General features: G+C 37.7%; 1 protein-coding gene across 2 annotated transcripts in view; it reads right to left on the reverse strand.

The window, feature by feature from the left end:
- LOC145692724 (Na(+)/citrate cotransporter-like) overlaps positions 1-23,525 on the reverse strand; it is a 122,860-nt gene that overhangs the window by 49,440 nt on the left and 49,895 nt on the right. The window contains exons 5-8 of one of the 2 annotated variants that reach the window (XM_081768148.1): positions 22,700-22,824; positions 14,465-14,593; positions 13,397-13,519; positions 2,584-2,838 (exon numbers count right to left, since the gene is read on the reverse strand). In XM_081768148.1, coding sequence (XP_081624274.1) covers positions 2,584-2,838; positions 13,397-13,519; positions 14,465-14,593; positions 22,700-22,824 — 632 coding nt within the window. The remainder of the gene's footprint in view (positions 1-2,583; positions 2,839-13,396; positions 13,520-14,464; positions 14,594-22,699; positions 22,825-23,525) is intronic. The other variant, XM_081768149.1, reaches the window with a different exon arrangement.

Genomic DNA, 23,525 nt, shown 5'->3' on the forward strand with positions numbered 1-23,525 from the left:
TTAGCGGCCCATACCGATAATTTTCATATTTATGGGCCTTCATATATCCAGAATTCAATCATACACTACTATAACTCTCGTACACAAAATAGCTTTTATTTTTTATTTATTTATTTATTTATTTATTTTAGATGTAACTGGACATGAAAGTGGCCATACGCAAAACAAATTGAATCAAGTACTGCTTCTCTGACAGATGTTTCCCACCCCGTCCACCATCTTGGATCCGCCATATTGGATTCAACTTTCGTTTTTTTTTTTTCAAATAGGAATAGATGCAAGTGTTACATAAAATTCATGTGCATTTTTTTTCGGAAATTCATTTTTATGGTGAGTTTTATCGTAGCTTGTAAAGTTTGGAATATAGAACCAAATAGAAATTTGCGTAGTGGCCCGTGTGCATATGTAATCTTTTACGTGATTTGTCGTTGACGGAATATTCTCTGAACATACATATACAGACACACAGACGTCAATACGGTAATGATAGGTCTTCACCGAAATCTGTTCGTATCTGGATTTATATTAGGCATTTTGACCGTAATATAATACTTTCTTGTTATAGTAAAACATGGAACTATAAACAATCACTCACAGAAATGTAATAAGATTATGACACCAATGTTATAAAGAGTTTGTTTATACCTACAGTATTTTTCCAGGAAAAAAATTGTTTTGATTTGTCAACATCTAAAACGTAAGCGTAACGGATATTACTCTAGAATGTCTATTCGCAAAGTGCCTGAGGGGATTTAACATGCAATACCTTGTAAACGGTGCAAGCTACGGTAAAACTTACTACACCAATGAATTTCCGGGAAAATTGTACATGAATTTAATGTATCACTTGCACCTATTCCCATTTGAAAAAAACGACAGTTGAATCCAATATGGCGGATGCAAGATGGCGATGGGATGGGTAACAAGTGTCAGGGAAGCAGTACTTGATCCAATTTGTTTTGCACATTCCCGCATTCATGTCCAGTTACATCTCAAGTAACTAAAAGCAATTTTGTGTCCGAGCGTTATAGTAGTGCATGAATGATTGAATTCCGGATATATGAAGGCCCATAAATATGCAAATGAACGTTATGGACCGCTAAAATTAGTACAATACACATTGGGCCGCGGAGAACTTTGCATCTGAATCAATTTTACACGAATTCCGAGGGGACACTTCGCGAATGTACCTTGTGAGGCAATACATTATTTTGTCTTTTCAGTCAGTAAGGTGCTGTCATCTAAGGAGAAATAGTAGAACTAAGCCTTGCTTTGCATTCACTTTCAAATTTCATCATCTCCAGAGTTGATATGACCCTTAATAACGGATATGTTTACATGACATCCACATGGATGTCGCTGGTGCGCAAGGAGTTAATATTATAACTCCCAGTTGCGTGATCCTAACTATATGGTAAAACTACACGAACTGATATAAAATAACGGTACTTCCGGTTGACGTGGATAGTTGAAATTTGTCATAATTGTAGATTTCCGGTACTAACTCACAGCAAATTTGCCAAAAGTAAATATTTTTAATTTTTAAGAGGTCTAAATTGGCAATGAAGAAATTCTCCATGGTATTTAAATTACCTTTTTTTTAACCTATAATCTAAAGTTTTAGCTATTTGAAATTGGAATAAACACTTGAAATTCGGATGCTTATACGTTTTAATTAGCGTTACCTAAGTAAATAACCAAAATAAAAATTTCCAAATGTACAGTGGTTTTATGGGGAACTGAAAAATCTTTGCAATATTATTTATAAGGAACATCTATACCCCAAAATGTTAGGTACTTCGGGCAGGGTTACAATGATGAAATTTGGTATGATTGTAGTCTTCCGGGACTAATCCACATGAAAATTGCCAAAAGTTAATATTTTTAGTTTTTAAGGGATCTAAAGGGGGGATGAAAAAATTCTCGTGTTATTTAAATGGGCGTTTTCTTAGGATACCAAATCTTACTTTTAGATAGTTGAGATACGAAAAGAAACTTGAAATTTGATAGAATTGTGGGTTTAAGAGATCCGAGGCCGAAGGCCAATCAAGCGCGGGACTCTGGGAGCGGAGTCCCCAGCTAGCCAAAGGATAGTCTTAATATAAAGCATCAAACTGAAGCTCATAATCCACACAGCTATATCTACTACAGCTTTTTCTTAAGAGTCTTCATCCCGGCGAAATTGAAATACCGCTAATTTTATAGTAATTATGTGGTATCTTCAAATAGATAAAATATAATCGAAAAATGGAACAAGAGCGCCTTAGATAATATCATTTTACACGAGATACCGTTATCACGACTCACTTATCTGCTTTCGATTTCGAGCCATTTTGAAAATCGGCATTCATTTTCGCGTTTCTAAACAGCTGAAAACGGAAAGCCACTAGGTGACTTGTGATAACGGTACCTCACGCAAAATAATATTGTCTAGGGCGCTCTTGTTCCATATTTCAATTATCTTTTATCTATTTGAAGATATCACATAATTACTGTAAAATTAGCGGTATTTTAATTTCGCCGGGATGAAGACTCTTAAGAAATAAAAAATAATTGTATATTATATTATAGGAGTATACTTACATATCTATGGGAGGAGACTTTTCCTTGTCCTTCTCGTCAACTGCATCTGATTTGGAGGATTTGCCTTCTAAAAGTTCTCCCCAACCAGGCATAAAATTCGGTTCAAGAAAGAAGCAAAGGAGTATCAAAGCAATGAAACATAACGTCACGCTAATTTCAGCAGCGTTCATGCTTCCAATTTTTTCCATTTCTTCGTGTAACATAGCACTTACCTTTTCTTTCTTCTCTTGATCTAATTCTGGGTCTACCTTTTTCCTGAAAATGACGTTAGTACCATACTTTAATAAGAAAACGATGCGTGTTGAACATTATACGAATTAAATATTACACATTAATCAAATATTATACAAATTATAAATATGTATTTGCGTTTACGAACCCATTTAGAGTTTACAATTATTTTACCTAAGCATGAGTATTGTGCTGTATTGGGTCAGAAATGTGGACATTACTCAAAAATGATGAAAAACGACTGGAAGTTTGCGAAATGTGGGTGTGGAGAAGAATGGAAAGAATTAGCTGTGTCGAGCGGAAAACGAACGAGTGGGTGTTAGAAATGGTGGTGGAGAAAAGAACAATTTTAGTTATTATTAAGAAGAGGAAGAGAAACTGGTTGAGACATTGACTAAGTAGGAACTGTATCATGATGGACGTGCTAGAAAGTATGGTAGAAGGAAAAAGAGGGACAGGGCGAAGGATACTTCAATTAATGGACGATATCAAAACAGAGAATTCGTATGTTTAGACAAAGAGGTAAGCGGAAGACCGTGAAGCATTGAAGCTTCTCAGTTACAGCGAATGACCTGCCAATAATGGCAGAATACCTACGGTGATGATGATGTTTACCTAAGTATAGTTGATCGATATCATAATTCGATAATAGAATGTCTAGAACCAATATGATTTAATACTATCTTCTAGCGATATCAGAGGAGCTTGAGAATTGAAAATGAAAGGTTTGTTCCCATTTCCAATTTACGTAATAAGTTTTATTCTGACTTACAATACAAGAGTTCAAGCTTAAGAACTATTAAGGTTAGTACAGAAACCTCCAATAAAAAATATAGTTAAACATGGTATGGCCGTTGAAAACATATTTCTTGTTCAATAAACAATATTAACATTCCTTCCTTTGTTACAAGAATCATGTAAGGAAATTCTTATGTGGTACATAAAACATACCGTACCATATTGTTGTTGCTTTTATAGTTACACTCATAATACACATAGTTGCGTGAACAATATAAATGGTTGTGTGTCATTTCGTGTCGCGCATGCGCTGAACAACGTGGAATACGAACATCAAAGATGTCGTTTGCAATTTCAAGAACGAAGAGTCTTAGGGCCTACCAATTGTGTATATGTCCAAAGAAATAGTAAGACAGATATTAAGAACATGGACTCTACACGAACTAATATAGAAATGTGAAGGAAAGTTTATTTACGGAAGTTTGTGCATTTTCTGGCATGTAAATGAGTATAATATTATGTTTCTGGTACGAATGAGCACAGAGATGGCAGCACTGAGACTCTTGTAAATGTAGTGATGAGCAAATGCAAGACCAGTCTTGGTCTTGGTCTTGTTGCAAGAGTCTTGCAAGTCTTGCTTTTCAGAAATCTTATGATTTTCATAGGTAAATTTTACTCTGGATAAATTCTACAATGCGCCAATAGTAACGGAAATACAATGTATGTTCCTAAATGTAATACAGTTTACCTTTGTGTAAGTATGATGATAGTGTAGGCCTACAACATAGGCGATAACCTTTATTTTTTTTTAAATGGGTTCCCACACTTCACTACTTATAAGATAAATTACAACGTTTCGTAATCTTTTATATTAATTTAACAGAGTCAATACTCCACTGGTTTCACATGAAAGTCGCATGAAAGAAAATCAAGAACGCACAGATTACTGAAATATCATGAATTGCTATATTATTTTTACACTCCAAAGGCGTCAGATACTTTCTTTTTTATTTCAAACGAGATTAGCTAATCTTTGTATTGAACAAACTTCCAATTAAATATTGAGATTTTATTTTACTGATTCCAATATATACTCTATGGAACAGAAACATGGACATTACGCAAAAGCGATGAAAAAAAGTTGGAGGCTTTCTGGAAAGGGAGAAACAGTAATTAGCTGTGTTGAACGCAAAGCGAATGAGGTGTTAGAAATTGTAGCAGTAGGGGAGAAAAGAATTTTAGATGTAATTAAGAGGAGGAAAAGAAACTGGTTAAGACATTAGCTGAGGAGGAACTTTATTATGAGAGACATGCTAAAGGATATGGTAGAAGGAAAGAGAGGGACTAGACAAGGGAGATTGTAGTTGGAGGGACTACAGCTACAATCTCCCTAGCTTAGGACCACCTTACATCGAAGCTTCTGAGTTGCAAAAGTTATCTGCCAATAATGGCAGAATAGCTATGATGATGATGATGATGATATGTTAATATTATTGGCCAAAAAAAGAGAGAGAAAAATTAAAATAATAACGATTATAACCAAACCTCTTAATATTTTAGTATAATTTTAGTAAAAACTGAAAACGACTCAACTGTCCATATCTTTTGTGTAAACTCAATTTATACATATACTTTTGACCTATATTAGAAACAAAAACACAACATCAACTCCAATTTATTTGAAATAAATGCTCCTTTACCTCTTCACTGCGAGCGATGTCAGGTTTATGGGCAGCACTCTACTTCACAGTGCAAAAACCCGTTCAAGTGTGACTACTGCTCTGGCCCCATTCTACACGCAGCTGTACAAATTTAAGACTACCTCCGGCCTGCTCCACATGTCAAGATCATTCTCACCCGACATACAGTTACAAATGTCGTTCCAAGCCAGCTCCAGAGCCATCGAAGCCGGAGACTGTAGTACCATTACGCATAGCAGAACAAATCCATCCGTCACCAATCCTGCTCTACAACAACCTGTCAATGTTCATCAGCTACTGACGTTTCTAACCCTCTCGCTACAAAATATAAACCCATTCCTACGAGATCACATCTCTCAACAAAGAGATCACATCGTCCAAGGCAATTTTCCGCTCCAACACCTGTCCAACATATTTAGGCAATAATGTACTGTACATTATCACTCAAATGTTCCTGAAACCGAAGTCTAAACGCTCTACAGTCACAATCCATATTATTCTGTATTGCATTATGGCGCTCTCTTTCTTATTTTTGAACATCCGTTCTTTTTGAAGCACTTTTACTAGAAGAATGCATAAATACCTTCATCCTTAATGGGACTCATCTCACCCATAGAGTGCCTTGCCGCATATTTCGCTTCCAACGTCAAGATAGCACTATACCTTGTAGACGAGCCAATGGGGGAGTAGCGATTGGGTTTTCACCTTCTATTCCGTTCGAAGTCATTCTCCAGTTCCCCCAAATCTTCCTTAATACCTTATTACGTCACTGTATTATCAATTACTGTATGTGACTGTGGCAACCATTTACGTTCGTCCGGGTTATGATATATCATTCAGCTTCTTTCAATATATCTCCCACAACTTCCGCACCTACATAATCATGGCAGATGTAAATTTACATAGCCGGACAGCTACAGAACGGGCTCGTTTCCTCAATTACATCACCAGTCATACCACCGGCGTGACTTTGCCACTACCTAAACCGACTCGCCTCACGAGTCAGACTACTCCAGATATAGTTATTGTTTCGTGCTACATATCACAAAGTAGCTCTACTAGATTCTTGATTTCATTGGTAGTGATCATGCTCCAATCAAATTAGTTATTCAGACTCATGGCAATACCACTTCACAGACGCCTCCTCCCCGTATTACCTACCGCTATGATAAAGCAGATTGGAATGCCTACAGATCTTATCTTCAGATCATCTTAATGATCTTCCTTTACCAACCACCGAATCCGAACTCTCTCATGCTCTGGATTCTATCATCACTGTTATGCTTAACGCCACAGACAAATACATCCCTAAATCTACCGTTTCAAATTTTTGACCCTCTTTACCTCCTCAATACTTATCAGTGATCAAACGATCCCGACAGTTTTATAGAGATTATGTTGCAATTGGCAACCTTGATTCTCTTCAACATCACAGGCAATTGCAACAAACGGTTCACAACCACCTTTAAAGCTTACAAGTTGCGCTGCTGGGTGAAAACTTGCAATAACCTTGGCTCTCTTTCACATCCTACTCAGTATTGGAAACGTTTCCGGCAAATTACAAGTCAAAATACTCACACAACATATCCCCTCATCGACAACAATACTCCGCTTCATACTGATACAGACAAAGCCAATGCAGTTGCCAGGTATCTCCAGGACATCTTTACACCTCTCGCACGTGAATATCCACATCTTTCTCATCCAGTCGACAAACTCGACCTGGATTCTCATCTACAGGCTCATGTTCATCATACTCTACCCGAAAACAATACTCTTACTGCACCTATCACGATTCCTGACATTACCTCAGTGGTAGCTCATAGACGTAATACAGCCATTGGGATGGACTCTATTACATATCGGCACATTAAAGAAAGCCTGTTCGTAGTCTTATATCTGCTTCGTCTCATCTATACCTTTATTCTTTGCACTGGCTTTATTCCTGCTGACTGGAAAACTTCAAAAACCTTAATGTTCCTCAAACCACACAAACCTGTTGCCTCTGTCAGCTCGTACCGCCCTATTCAACTAACGTCAACCTTTAGTTAAGTACTAGAACGCATCATTGTTAAACGTCTCCATTCGTACCTGGCACTACACAACGTCATTCCTCTCGAACAAGCAGGTTTCAGACCTTCTTTCAGCATAAATGACCAGTTGCTTCGCCTTTCAAATTCCATCTATAATCACATTAACACAAGCAATCTATCCTGTTTGGTCCTGTTTGACCTCGAAAAGGCATTCGATAAGCTCTGGCATCCCGCTCTCATTTATAAACTGAAACAGCTCCGCTTGTCTATTGCTTACATCACATTCATTTTTAATTTTCTTACTTGTCGACTGGCATACGTCTGTATCAACTCCAGTTTTTCATTTCCCATTTTTCTACATTCCGGAGTTCCCCAAGGATCGGCTTTGTCGCCGTTATTATATATTATTTTTGTTTCCGACTTTCCTGCTGTTCCAGCTACAGTTAAACTCTTCCAGTATGCCGATGGCACTGCTTTCTTTGCGACAGGGAAAGCCATCCACCAACTCAATTTGGCTCTACAGGATTCTATCAATGCCTTTGTTGACTGGTGCTTCCACTGGAGACTAAAAATAAACCCAGCGAAAACTCAAGCAATTGTCTTTCTTGCTCCGAAGCACCGTTACCGTATCCACATAAATCCAAGACTTCTGCACCCCACAGTGCAAGATGTATTGCTCAACCCTACTCACAGTGTCAAATATCTTGGAGTCACTTTCGATCAGCATCTAATCTGGACAGCGCTTTTAAAAGATATCTCCAAGAAGGCTTATTCTCGTCTCAATCTCCTGAAACGTCTTGCTAGAACTACCTGGGGACTCAATGTTCATACAATTCTCAACACATACAAGATTTCTCTTCGTCCTATTCTTATGTACGGATTTATAGCTTGGATATCTGCTCCGATCCCCTACTATGAGAAATTACGCATCCTGGAACGTCATGCTTTGCGAATCGCTTTTCGTATCAAATTACCAAGCCCTACTCAAGATCTTTATAACAGACTTACGTTTCCACACATCTTGTATCATTTAGATACACTCCGAACCAAATATATCACCCCCTGCTACTGCTCTTTTCCCTCCGCTCTCATTACTCTTTACTCCATACCGTTACACTCTATCTCAAGACCACCCTGACACCGCCTATTACGAACCATATTCTACAGACGCTCATCTACCTCACATATGTCCATCATATGCACAGTAACACCTTCTGTACTAACAGGGTTCCTGTGTCTTCATTGATGCCTAGCCCCGCCCCTAGACGAGAAGATAACCTGCATTTGTTCAACTAACAGAACCTATGTGTTGTAGTGAGTTGAACACTTCATTTCATCTTCTCGCCTCATATTATTTTAGTTATGCTTTTCCTTCACTGAAGCTTATGTATTTCCCTTACCTCATGATTATGGTTAAAGGCCATAATGACCATCACAATTTGAACAATAAAGTTTATGTATCAGCCCATATCCCAACCACTGCTTCCTGAACAGCACAATATTTTAAATCTCTTCCACTACAGAGGGCGTAACCCTCTTCGGGTAGTAGCTAGCGTCAGCTAGCTGGCAAAAAAAACATAGGCCCCACCTCAATCATAGTTCTTAACACCTATAAAGCATTTCTTCGCTCTGTCCTTACATACGATTTCACCGCTTGGCTATCACCTCCCGTCTCCTACTACTACAAACTTGCAACATTTGAACGTCATGCCTTTTTCATTGCTCATCGCATTTCTCTTCCCTCCAACTAGATACCTATATTCACTTATTACTTTCCCTACATTACTTTACCACCTCGAATCTCTTTGCCTAAAGTTCATCACTGTTCGATATATGCAACAGCAACCACTTCTCCTAGCCACTATGCACTACCTTGCCATTTCATCTGCTAGCCCTCGATATTACCATCTCCCTCTAAATTTGCTGTTTACATTGTACTGTTATACCTTGCCGCCAAACCATCCCGACCTAGAATTATTGCAGGATCACCGATTGCATGTTCATCTCCCGCATATTTTTCCATCGCACCAAGCACAGTGATCACCCTCTGTATCTAACAGGGCCTCCCTCGTCTTCACTGGCCTAGCGTCGCCCCTAGGCAGAAGATAACCCGCATTTGTCCTGCTAACATCCCCTACGTGTTGTGGCGTCATTCGCATTCATTTCATTCCTCAGATCATCTATACCATAAAATATTTTAATCAAGTTACTCTGCAATATATAATGTATGTCTCCTATATGTCTTGTGTATCCTTTGCCTTACTGATGATTATGGTCGCAAAGACCATAATGACCTGCCATCTGAAGTATTTGTTTAATAACGGAAAGTCTCATAGCCCAACGCCCGTAATCCCACATCCCTTTAATTCCTATGCAGCCCTTCCCTTAAGAGGGTGTAGCTAGCCTGCGGGCTAGTAAGAAGAAAGTAATTATAAGGAACTGGCCACCTGGAGCTCTAACCAGGTTAAAAATAGGGTATCTGTACCTGGCGGAGAAAAATAAGCGAGTTAATTATTATTTCCATCCCCATTTGTTGAATTGAATCGCGAACTTCCTGTATACGGTTGGATTACTTGCCTCTGAGGTTCATGGAAACAATCGTCGAGTTGATTTTAAGCCTCCACGGAGGCTAACACAATTCATTGCTCTTAACTGTTAGGGCCAAAAGTCACATTGGCAGGAGATCTTAATGCTAAGCATGGGGAATGGCACTCAATTAATCCTAACAACGCTGGAGACGCCTTACACCAATATATCCTAACGTCCAATTTCATCATCAGTGCTCAACGAGACCCGACTCACCATCTAAAATTCGGTGGTCAACCCGATGTGCTTGGCGTCGCTATTTGCAAAGACTTATCCTTTACTGTATCCCTATGTCATCTCAGATTTAGACTCTGATCATGATCCTGTCATTTTCCATATCTCACACCGCAGCCTCGCACATACCAACCCTCTCATCAAACAAATAGAAATTGATGTATTTTAACAGGAACTAAACATCATGATCGATCTACGAGGTAGACCCGCCACCATTGAGGACATCGATCAAGCGATTTCTCACGTCACTTTAGCACTTCGTACTGCAGAGGCAGCGAGTACCACCATCAAAATCTCTTCAACCGAAACGGGTCAGTGCAACAGTTTTCATCTACAACTATATATTCATCTGAAACGATGGACTAGGCGTCGATAGCAGCACATACTACATCCAGCATGTAAGACACTATGGAACAAACTGCGTGCAAAGCTCAAGATGCTGACTATGCGACAAAACCAACAATACTGAGAAGACACTTTTCGAAATGTCACAGTAAATGATCGCAAAATCTGGACGTACTCCAAATCATTCCAACGTATTACAAACGCTTCAAAAGCTAGAGTCATACAAGGACCTCAAGAACTGACTCAAGACCCTCAGTGGCAAGTGGATATTTTCGCCGACTCTTTGGACGAACAATTCCTAACCAATAGAGCAATTCTCGATCCTTATTTCCAACAACACATCCGAACCACATTATATACCATAAGTAAACAAAACCCTACAGATGATACCACCTTAGTAACACCTTGGGAAGTAGAAAGACATATCAAACGTCTGTCGGCAAGGACAACATCTTCGCCTGATGGGATTAGAACTGAGATACTGAAACAGCCCACTAGAAAATTACTGGTCTTTTAACCTATTTATTTAATGCCATCCTTCAACTATGCTACTTTCCAAACACCTGGAAGGAAGCACGTATCATTACTATTCCCAAACCTGGAAAAAAATCCGTTGCTCCCGGAAAACTATAGGTCGATCAGTCTTCTGTCCCATTTGAATAAATTATTTGAACGTGTATTACTCTGGAGGCTGAGACAGCATGTAGTTAATAATGATCGTATATAATCGCATCAATTTGAGTTTCGTACACAACATAGCATCACTACGCAACTTGTACGCGTAGTAGATCACTTAACAGAGGCTTTCAATAGAAAATAACACACTCTTGGAGTATATCTGGATGTCTCAAAAGCATTTGATGAAGTCTGGTTAGCAGGACTATTATATAAACTATACACCCAAGGTCTTCCGGATCATCTTCTGCATTTACTTCGTTCTTACTCATTGGCAGAAAGTTCATGTGTGTGTTCACGGTGCCAACTCCTGCTCTAGGAGTATCAAAGCAGGTGTTCCATAGGGCGCTATACTCTCGCCACTTTTATATACTCTGTAACTGTATACAGCAGTTCTTCCGACCCTACCTCATTGCTTTCTCGCAACGTACGCCGATAATGCTGCCTTTTTCACGACTAGTAGCTCCCTTGCACAATGTTACATCTATGTGGAACGTCAACTAATAAGTTTTCAGGAATGGGCAAAACGTTTGAGGGTTAAAGTAAATGCAGACAAAATTTGTGCTGTCATCCACAGTCGAAGACGCATCCGCGCCCCTTTACATTTTATCTATGACAACGCACATATTCCTCACGCCACCCATGCCAAATACTTGGGAGTGACTTTAGACTGTTGACTAACGTTCGCCGCACACATCAGCGACATAAAGAAAGACCTTTACGAAAAATCTCAGCGTTATATCCCTTCTTTCGCTGCAGTTCAATTTCTCATGAGGTCCGCGTTCACATACTTAAGTTCACACTTTCATATGCATACCGTGCCTGGCAACACGCTTCATACAGTCACCTTCGAACAATTGAAAGTGTGCAAACTTGAGCTGGTCACGACAGATATACACGAAACAGACAGATTCTGGAAGATTTAGAGCTCCCTACTGTTAGAGAACTACTACGACATCTCCAGAGTAAGTTCTGGCGTACTTTACCCAGACACATTACTCCAGCAATAGGTAACATCGGCACTAAATGCACTCTGCGCAACGTCCATCACACGCTACGCATTTAATATCTTCCCAGCGTTCGTACTGATATCATCATCAGCTACTCTGCGACAGTTGCCGATGTAGCCTACCATATCAAACAAAACAATAGTATTACACAACAAACCACCTGCACATCTTGTACATATCTTTCATACCATCTAACTCATGGAGTCAGGGGCTTCGGCCCGATACTCTACTCAAACTCCAAAATTACCGTGACCGTCATTATACAAATAATGAAAACCTCAGAAATGTTATCGCACTTTTTTGCATGTTCTTGCAGCATTACAATGTGTTTGAAGGGACAATACTAGCCTAAAGGTACTTTTTTGAGATCTAAGCCTATGGTAAGCGCAGTACCGAATAGATTGTTACAGTAGAAAGTGCATACGTTACAGCAGCCATTTTGACATTTGGAGAACGGTTAAAGCAACATGTCGTGTATTGTTGGGACAGCCATAATATATCTTGTGATGGTCTCGACAACCATTCTATATGGTGTTTCCAACTATGTAGCGGTTTTATAACTACAAGTACCATAATATAACATAGTTGTTAATATCATAAATATGCCTAGGACAATCATACTTTTTGTTGACCCAGCTACAGTTTTTTAACAATATAATATTCTAATCATAATTCTTTCTGGCGCTATATTAACAATACTGTATAGTTATATTCAACCATAATTATTTTGAACCGTTTTTAGAGTGCAGTGACAACTACAGAGACAACAAAATACTTAAACTGGGCGGAAACTTAACAAAATACTTAAGATAGAAAAAATAAATATTTCAAGTTAACTTTCAACGCTTATTTCCGTTAGGCTAAGAGAGATGGATAATTGAGGGGTAAATTTGAATAAGGGCGTAACTAGTAATTCTTTAATTTTCAGGAGAGCAGAAAAACAAACGCCCTTATCCAACTAACCACCGCATTTACACACTACTTTTCGAGACAGGCGTTCGCTACGGAGCAGAGATATTACCTTAACCTACCTAGACATATGCGGACGTGCTCGAACTTGCAGAAAATATGTATATCTCATATTACCGGAAATAGGTCGATACGCCTTTATCCAAATTACCCCTTCAATTAAGACAATTGAATAGTGATGGAAGAATTTCTGTTCCGGGCAAATCTGAAATCATCACTGCTGTGAATTATTCACAAAGTATCGGAACTCATTATTGGATTATTAATCTGAATATTATTGCATTACAATTACCTTTTGAACCCATAGTAGAACAGAACCAGAGTTAAATATGCGCATGCTGTTGTAATCAACATGGTAGGTATCATCATACCCATCCAAGTACCAAAACTTAAATCGGTGGCGGTAGGGTAGAAGCTAAAATATAATAAATAAATAAATAAAATGTTTATCACTGTATCCTTTCACATCGAATGAAGGAAATCGATCAAACTATAGTACTTAATACATTAAATTCTTTTCTTATTTTAAATGTCCCTTCTCATAGATAGAGTTGCCACATACCGGTTTTGAAAGAATAGCAATTGAGTTTTGCTTCATAGCTACGGTAGACTTCCAAATTATGCTAATTCATAGTCAAATTTGAAGTACCACATCTATAACTACTTGAACAAAGGAATAACAACAAAGATAAAATCTGTTCCTCACACACTAAATCCATATCAAGAAGTCATTACTTGTAATCTCTTACTATTTTGTCTCTATAGACAATAATATTGAAATCAAAAATACTAATTTATGTCTATCACTTTCGCTGGCAATAGAGTAATAAAATCAGACGTGAAGCAATTTTTTGCGGTACTGAATCCATATTGATTCAGTTTTAAATACTTTTAGTCTGCGTTCTCCCCTCAGTCAGCAGTGGTGTCCACCCCCCCCCTCATGTCCATGACGCACCCCCGTCAATTGTCTATCCGTAAGTGTTTTTCCATGAAAAAAATCTTTTCGATTAATTTTTACACCCTCTCAAACATATTTATATAGATTTTTAACCCTCCCCCAAATATTTCAATGACGCAGTTTGCGTCAAAGCCCCCCTTTGTGGACACCTCTGGAGTCAGCGACCATGTTTCGCAACCATACAGTACAACAGACATAATTAAGGCTTTAAGTAGACCCTATATATATATTAAGCTTGACATTCCTCGACAGAACGCGCGACTACAAAAGATTTTGATCTGAAATAACACAAGTTCCCCGCTTTTAGTCGACGTTTAACATGTTCACGGTATCGTAAACTTGATGTAATTAAATTTTGTTCACATCATTTCTACAAAACGTTTATTTTTCTGACAAACTTACTCCTGAAATTGTCCTAGGTAAATAATATTAGGAGTTGTACCAATAATGGTGCCGGTACCTCCAGTTGTGGATGCATACGCAATTCCAAGGTAGAAAGCAATCACGTTTCTGGATGGGCCTTTTTTTTTCCTGAAACAAAGGAAATGGCAATTTTACTAACGTTAATGCAATATATTTTGAATTAGCTATTTAATTATTAATAAATTGACATGTGGGCAGTACTGTAACGCTATAAGTTCGGATAGATATACGCTTTAAGCTTTTCAAAAATATGGGGTGTACCTACCATCACATACGCACGTTCTTTCATAAATTCAGGTTTTTCTTTATGTAATGGGGATCAAATACTTGGTGGAAAACGATGGTTCACTACGCAAAGTATGCGGCAAAACAAACAGTACTGAAATTCAAGTACAGATTGCGCGCAGTTGCAATGTGGTGTGAGCTGAGCGCCACAGGTGTTCTCAGTTGTGTGTGGACTAGCGTAGAGTGTAGTTGGCGTGAAGATAATGTTACTCACAACAGAGGAGAAAGTGTAGTGTTTATTGCCAAGCAAGCACTATTTCTGCTCATACGGTGTGAGGCAGCGTCTCACTGCAGGAGATGAACCCGGACATCTACTGTATTCCTCTGAAATGTAATTATGGCATGTGAAGAGCAAGATTTCATCAGCAACATGTGGTTCAGTGATGGAAGGCATGTGTACCTTGATTGCTGCATCAATCGACAGTTGATTATTGACCCGTTCATGCATGATTTGAGCGGTTATTACTGCATCAAAAAGATGCCGTTACAACAACGATGGATGCAGCAAGACGGAGCTATTGCCTACATGGCAGATAAGCCACTTGCACTTCTGCCCACAAGAATTTGGACATCGCCTGGTTTCCCGTGGAACGGATTTTCCATATCCTTCCCGCTCCCCTGACCTCACTGCTCCAGATGCCTACATGTGGAATATGCTGAAGAAAGCAATTTTCCGAATAAATCACCTCCTATCATTATATCGAAGTTAAGAGAGAAGATTCGGTCATTTGTTGTTCCAGCAACCTGTGGTCTCTAGCATGTTCATCGATATATAGGACCGCTATGAAGAATGTGCGACGTAATGATCAACATTTTAAACACACGATGTGCAGGCGTGATTTCTCTTGTATTTACAATATGTATTGAGTAAGATCTATTTGACATCCATTCGAAACATTTCTCATGTTTCACTATATTGCAAAACAAACAAATAAATAAATAAATATGTCAGCGAGTACTGTTTTTCGCCGCATACTTCATTATAATTTATCTTGGTGTTAATAACACTGCCTAACATGATTTTCTCTTCCGGGAAAATAATAGGTGAATCTGAAGATTTTGGTGCGTAGAAAACAAAAATGATAACAATTTTTGCACATCAGGTTACAATTCTGAGATATTGCATGAGATATAACCCGCTCATACATGTAATTTAATGAAATTAAGAAAGTAAATTAAGCCCAGTTAACCGTCAAGAATCGAAGATTGGTATATTAAAATACTTTACCATAAGGACCAGTGGCGTATTTACGATTTTGTTTCGGGGAGGGCTTTGCCTGAAAATGTGAAAATTCTGGAAGATATTTCATATACTTTACTATAGTAAGTCAGATTTCGGGGGGGGGGGACTTAAGCCCTGAAGCCCCCTAAATACGCCACTGATAAGGACATTGAGCCTCTCAGAGCCTTCTTATCCTCTTATCTCTTTCTTCAAATAGATAACAATCATGCAATGTTGCCAACAACGTTAACAATAATGTAACTAAACGTACTGCGAAAAGTCGCTAGAAACTTTAATTGTAATAGAAATAGTGCTAGTTATTCGCATGGAAGTCGCTAAATCCCTAGTTTAAGAATGATAATCGAAACAAATCTTGTCTCTAAAATATATTATCAAATCGCTAGATTTAGCGACAAAATCCATAAATTGCCAACACTAATTGTAAGCCCTTTAGGTTATAAAAATTCCATTTGTTTCGTCACTCGCGCCGCATATCACTATGTATTTTCATACCTATAGTCCATTGATGATTCAAAGTGAGAAAACCTATGGCTCATCGTCTTATCGCGTTCTCGTTCCCTTGAAAAGAAAAATAGATCCCTATGTGAGATATCAGAAGTCAGAGTTGTTGACAATACCTCTTCGCGCCTGTATTGTTTAAATATGTTTGAAACATATTGTTCTAGAAATCGAGTGTTGTGTTGTGTATCAAGTGAGTTATTGCTACAAAATGAAACGAATTGGTTCACGCCGAACGTGTACTAATCATCCGGATGAATTTTGTTATGTGCGTGCTAGATTTACGCCCAAACCACAAAGGAAGAAAATATATAACCCCAGATAGCACAAAAAAATTTTTTAAAATGTTTAAAAATTTGCAAAGGCAAACTAAAAAGTTTGCAAAAAACTTGCCTTTTCAAATGAGAAAATTTGCCGAAAGTTCAATGCAAATAACGAAGTTGACGCTGGCTGAGTTTGCAGCAAAGTTGCCTCAAAAAATGAAAACATCTGCCAATACAAACGAAATGTTTGCGACTGCACAGCAAGAAAGTTTGCCAGGACTTTGCTGCAAATATTTTGTGCAAATTTTCTTTGACAAAATTTCCGAAAATGAACTGATAAATTTGGTGAAAATATTAAAAGGTTTGCAGCAACATTGCAGAAAGTGTTTTCACGATCGCAAAATCATGTTTCCTGCAAATGTATCAGGTAATGTTTGCTGCAAATGTATCAGGTAATATTTGCTGCAAATTTATAAAGTGAAACCTAACTTTATGAAACATCAAAATTTTTATAATGTGGATCCGTCTTTTTCTTAGTGGCAAGCATTAAACACATTTAGCTACTTGCCAAAGATAAGAAACTTATGAACGATAAACGCACAGACAAAGGATATCGCAATTTATCTACTTACTCAACGATCATATCCCTGTACTTACTCTCACACACATTCACAAAATAACGTCAGGCTGCCTGGGTCAATAAAAACATCTGATAAGAGACCAGTGAGTTTATTCTGGAGTCTTCTGGTGTATTGGTTTTTCTCGATTCCCACTTCCAGCTTGTTTTGTCACAGTTGATGTAGCGCAGTGAATTCTGGGTACGATGCGCGCGCACTCGGTAATATCATCACATATTTGCTTTCAGCAAGGTTTTCGAAACAAGTTTTTTACAGAGTTGCAAACTGTTTGCGACGGCAGACTTTCAACGATATATTTTCAAAAAAGATGCAAGTTAATTGCAGTGGTGAATTTATTTTTACAAATCAGCGAAAATTTGCAGATCATATTGAAAGCTTTAAATAAATATTAAGAAATTTTCCTTCGCAAACTTTCAGATTGTTTGCTCCACTAAACGAAGCAAAAATTTGCCGCAAGTGTTCGTGCTATCTGGGACATTATAAAACTTGCTTATTCTTTGTACTTCTGTTGTCGATGGGTGACCAGGACAAGCCATGGAATCCACATCAGTGCTGCATAACTTGTACCTGTACAGCAAATCTCAGTTTGTGGTTACATGGGAAACTAAAGGCCTTGCCGTTTGCTGTACCTATGGTGTGGAGGGTCAGGGTTTCTTTCAGACATGTTTTTTCGGGGGCATTGCTCCTTTCCCCCGGAGTTCTGAGAGTGCCCCCGGAGAAAACAAAATAATACCTCTGTGATATAATAAATAGAATAGTACCAGCAATGCCCCCCCGGAATACTAACGGTGCCCCTCCGGAACATTTTTTTCTGAAAGAACGACTGTGGAGATTACCAACAAACAACCTTAATGACTGTTACTTCTGCATGACTAAGATCTCCAGCATGTCTAGAAAAAGTAAACACGTCATCCAGTACCCTGATATTCCTTCGGCCATACGACCTGTGTCTCACAGTGACGATTTACCAGTATCTTTATTTACCCCCTGTCACATGGACAGTAGAAGAAGATGACTGGAATGAATCTGACGTTTCACCGGAGCCAGTGGCTTCTACGTCAAAAGATCCGGACTATACACCAGTACATGCTGACAGTGATATACATTTAATAGAGTAGAAAGACTTAAATGATTTAGCATGTGACTTAAATTTGTCGAAAAAAGGATTCGAACTTCTAGGTTCTAGACTACAGTAATGAAAATTACTTACTCCTGCTACAAAAATTTGAGTTTCAACACAGACATCAATCTTTAGCACATTATTTTGCTATGGTGGAGAAGAATATGTGTTTCTGTACGGACGTTACTGGTTTGATGAACCAAATAGGCGAGACCATTGGTATCGAAGTGTTCTAAGGTACACTCATGTCCAAAATTATTGTCACATGTCTATAAATATGTTGTTGAAGGAATATAATTTGATAACGAATTCGCCCAGTATTCTTAGTACGGGTATAATCGGCAAAGACATGTAAATGTTAAATTTCATGTCAAAAGAGCAGTAAATAAGAAAATAAAATAAAAATAAAACTTTCTTGTCCATTTAGCAACATTTTGTTTTACTCATCCTAATTTTCGTATTTATAATTCTTTTCTTATGAAATTTACCACAGATATACATTTTCCGATTATTCACATAGTATCAGTATTAAAAGTACCCTGAAAAATCATTATCAAATTATATTCTTACAAGAAGACAGTTATAGATATGCGACAATCATTTTGGACATGAGTGTATGTATAATGCAGTAGGACCTAGATTATCCGACAAAGTTTTCGGGCTGTTTCTCAGCCTCTATTCAACCGATCTGTTTCAAGTTTTGGAAGTCATAACTAGATAGCCCTAGAAGATTTCCCTTACCATTTTCTGTAAATCAGTTAAATAGAGGCTGAGAAATATCTCGAAAACTGTGTCGGATAATCCGGATTGTACTGTATATAATGCAAATAATAAGTATATTCATATCTTTTGAACTTGACGTGACAGGGCATTCTTATGGTGATTTTCGAAATCAGCGTAACAGTTTCCTTATGAATCACCTATTTTAATCGCGGAGGTATAAAAAAGTTTTTATTTGTTGGACAGTTAATAATAATAATAATAATAATAATAATAATAATAATAATAATAATAATAATAATAATAATAATACGTAATACTAATAATCCAATAGAACATTGCTATACATAACAAAATGGTGCTGTCATGCTGGAACAAAACATTATAAGGTGAATTGTGAGTTTTTTCAGTATGAAAGGCGTTATGCTTAATGGATTCTGTAATATAGTCATGGATAGTTACAGAAGTCATGGATAGTTCTTTTGAAATGAATCCTTTAGTGGAGTAATATGATCGAATCACTAAAAGAAACAGGACTAGCTCGGGAGAGTAATACTCCCGGAAGTAGGAACTAAACACACGGTTCTAATTGGTTGGCATTATTCGTTTCTTGCCACGTAGCAAACATAGCAGAAATCAAACCATTGCTCTTGTTGGTTCGCGTGGTAGAGCGTTTTGGCGCTCCAGGCTAGTGACGGAAATCGCTTTTGCCGTAGGTTCAAACCCGGCTCAAAGATTTAAAAAAAATAATCATAAGACTTTTTTCATTACAAAAGATTAAAATAATACTCAAAAAAAGTTATTTGCTTACTTTTGTGCAGATCAGTAGTAGTAGTATAGTACTAGTAGTGGTAGTATTAGTATTCGTGTTAGTATTAATATTAGAATTAGTAGTAGTAGGAACGGGTTAAAGTCCCACAGGGCTCGTTTTGTTCCACCTTGACTCTCATGATATAAATTTTGTGACCAACTTAAAACAGCTGGATAGGGTAGCGTGCGAGGAAACGTACTTCCGGGAGTATTAGGCTAGTTTTAGACGGAAGCATTTATCGTAGCATTTCTCGAAGCAAAAATCGTATCATCGATATCCTACCGTGTAAAGTAGCAAATGCTATAGCATTTCCCATGCCATGGCATATCCTATGGCATTTCTTGTCGATGGAACCTGCTCTATTTCGTGGTATTTTCCTCAGTAATTTTGCTCCGATTGCAGCGCCGTGGTGTGTTAAAAGGAAGCGAAAGATTTTGTGTCAAATATCCATGCTCTTTGTTTTGTGTGGGAAATGGAATTGTAGTAAAGAAAAATGAGTTGGAGTAGGGATACTATTATTATATTGATTTAAAAATATGAGGAACATCCTTGTTTGTACAAAGTTAAAAGCGTGCAGTTTCACAATACGGATTCACACAGAAATTCATTAAAAAAAAAAATACTTTCTCGTTTCATTTATTGTACCTTCAGCAATCATTTTTGAGGTGTGCTCTTACATTCTCCGGTGCAGGTTCACTTTAACAGATCTTCAAGACAGCTAGCAACGTGTAGTTTTACTATACGGATCCATAATATAAGTAGTAGTAGTAGTAGAAGGAGGAGGAGGAGTAAGTAGTAGTAGTAGTAAGTAGTAGTAGTAGTAGTAGTACTAGTAGTAGTAGTAGTAGTAAGAGTAATAGTAGTAGAATTAAGTAGTAATAGTACTAGGAGTAAGTAGTAGTAAGAGTAGAAGTAGGAGTATTAGTAATAGTAACAGTAGGAGTAGGTATAGTAATAGTAAGAGTAGTAGGAGGAGTAGGAGTAGGAACGGGCAGTAGTAGTAGTTGGAATAGTAGTACTAGTAGCAGCAGCAGTAGTGGGAACGGATTAGAAACTCCGAAGTGGTTGGTTGGGTTCTGTTCTCGATATAAAATGGGGAAATTACAGACTTGCCAAAATTTTATGGCAGCTTATTGAAGATTACGTGCATTTTAGGTTCGACTTTAATTTCTATATTTCCACGTATATACGCATCTCAGATGTAAGTGCACACCATATTTCCATTACTTATACACTACTCTATTAAAATATTAGAAATTTCTTCTGTAAATTTTAAAATCTATGGATCTGTATAGTATGACTGCACCGTTAAAAGTCCTTTGTATCATAATAAGCATATGCGAAATAGGGCTTTAGAAGAAATAGTGACTGAAATATCTCTTATTAGTTTTGAAGACATAATTGCGCTCTTCTCCAGTGATTTGTTCGCTACGTCACGATAAAATGCTTATCAAAATGCTACCGTGTAAAAGCACAATATACTTTTGATGCCATAGAATATTATACGAGATTTTTGGCAGCACATCTGCTACGATAAATGCTTTCGTCTAAAACTAGCCTTACTCTTCCCGAGCAGGTCGTTGTCAAACCACTAAGAAAAGAGGGGATCAATTTCAATGTTGCAGAAGAAATTGCTTTGGCTTCTTATCGGTACCAACTCATATGTATCTCAGCAGTGGTGCCCACCCCCCCCTATGTCCATGACGCACCCCCCCAATTGTCTATCCGTAGGTGTTCTTCCATGAAAAAAATCTTCTTTTCGATTAATTTTACCCCCCCCATCAAACATATTTATATAGATTTTTAACCCCCCCAAATATTTTAATGACGCAGTTTGCGTCATAGCCCCCCCTTGTGGGCACCCCTGATCTCAGTGTCATTAAAAATGAATAATGAATGTTTTTAAGCAATCAAATCATATGTAATAATTATACCTTTACTATTTCATAAATATGCGGAAATTTTACTGGAAATCAACAAATCAATATCCATTACTGTAAGTCAAACTTATTAAAATAACAATGACAGCGCGCATATTTCTTCACGCGCTACCCTAGTCAACTGTTTTAAGTTGGAAACATGGAAGCGGGTGAGGGTAGATTTACCTTGATGTTGAACCACCCGGATGTGACAATGTCACGTGGTACTATTATGGGTGTCAAAGTGGAACAAAACGAGTCCTGCAGGACTTCTAACCCCCTACGCTCGCTCAGCTGTTTCATAACGTAAGTAAATCACTTTCTATGCATTATATATTACGTATAAAGGCAAATAAGTATATTTTTTATCTTATTTTAGCGATAAAAGTGTTATTAAAATTTTAAAAATAAAAGAAATGTTCTTTGGGTCGGATTTGAACCTACGCCGAAAGCTATTCTCATTACTAACCCGCGCGCTAGCATCCTCGGCCACAAGGACTGATTTGTGCTATATTTCTTTCTATGTGGTGAGAAACTGATAACTTTAACCAATCAGAACCGTGTATTTGGCTCCAATGGCTAAGGTCGAGCATAATTAAAATATATGGTGATAGCGCACAGACAAAAAGAGCAATTAAGTATAGTTATTGTACGGATGCTTCTTACCTTCCAATAGATTTAAAAGCACCTTATTTAAGACGGATTGCTTATGCTTACTTTTTTGATTTCTGTTTATTTTCGAGTTTGATTTCCTCTTCTTCAGCTTCTTCTCGCGACAATCCTTCCTCGATTGCTTTTTCAATCCTCTTTGTGCGCATGGATTCTTCTGTTAGCTTCTCAGCCTGTAATGTAATCATTATATGTGCCTTCAGTCGCGTTTACTTCAAATGCACGATGACTCAAAATGTACACCTCTACACACTTTTAAACATTAAGGTTCTTATACAGAGTCGTTTTGATGTATGATTAGCGTCATACTAAATGCATGACTACTGCAGAAAAACATATGTTAGTCTTACTCTTATGTATGGTACTAATCACGCGTCAGAACGACTCTGCATAAGAGCCTAAGATCCTAACTATATATAAAACTACACGAACTCACTAACTGACATAAAATAAGGGCTACTTTCTGTTGCCGTGGAAAGTTGAAATTTGGTATGATTGTAAGTTTTCGGGACAAACCCACAGAAAAATTACCAAAAGTGAATATTTTTAATTTTCAGAGTATCTTCTAAAGCAGTGGTTCTCAAACTTTCAGGTAACACGAAAGCCCTTTTCATTCAGATAGTGAGCTGCGGACCACCTTGCAATGCTATCTGAAATTTCACATGGTATTAAAAATATATTAATTAGAATTATTACTGACAAGAAAAAGATCAAGAAAAATAATGCAATAAGTAATTTACTCTAGAGATACATGATTGTTTCCTAGTGAACGAAATTTCAACTGAAAATACAGTAACTGTCAAGACTGAAAATCTTTTTTTTTTTTTTTTTTTTTTTTTTTTTTTAAGGAAATTTACTTGATAAACATTCTCAA

The sequence above is a fragment of the Thermobia domestica genome, chromosome 8 (assembly GCF_964235325.1).
Source record: "Thermobia domestica chromosome 8, izTheDome1.hap1.1, whole genome shotgun sequence".
NCBI classification, from domain to species: domain Eukaryota; kingdom Metazoa; phylum Arthropoda; class Insecta; order Zygentoma; family Lepismatidae; genus Thermobia; species Thermobia domestica.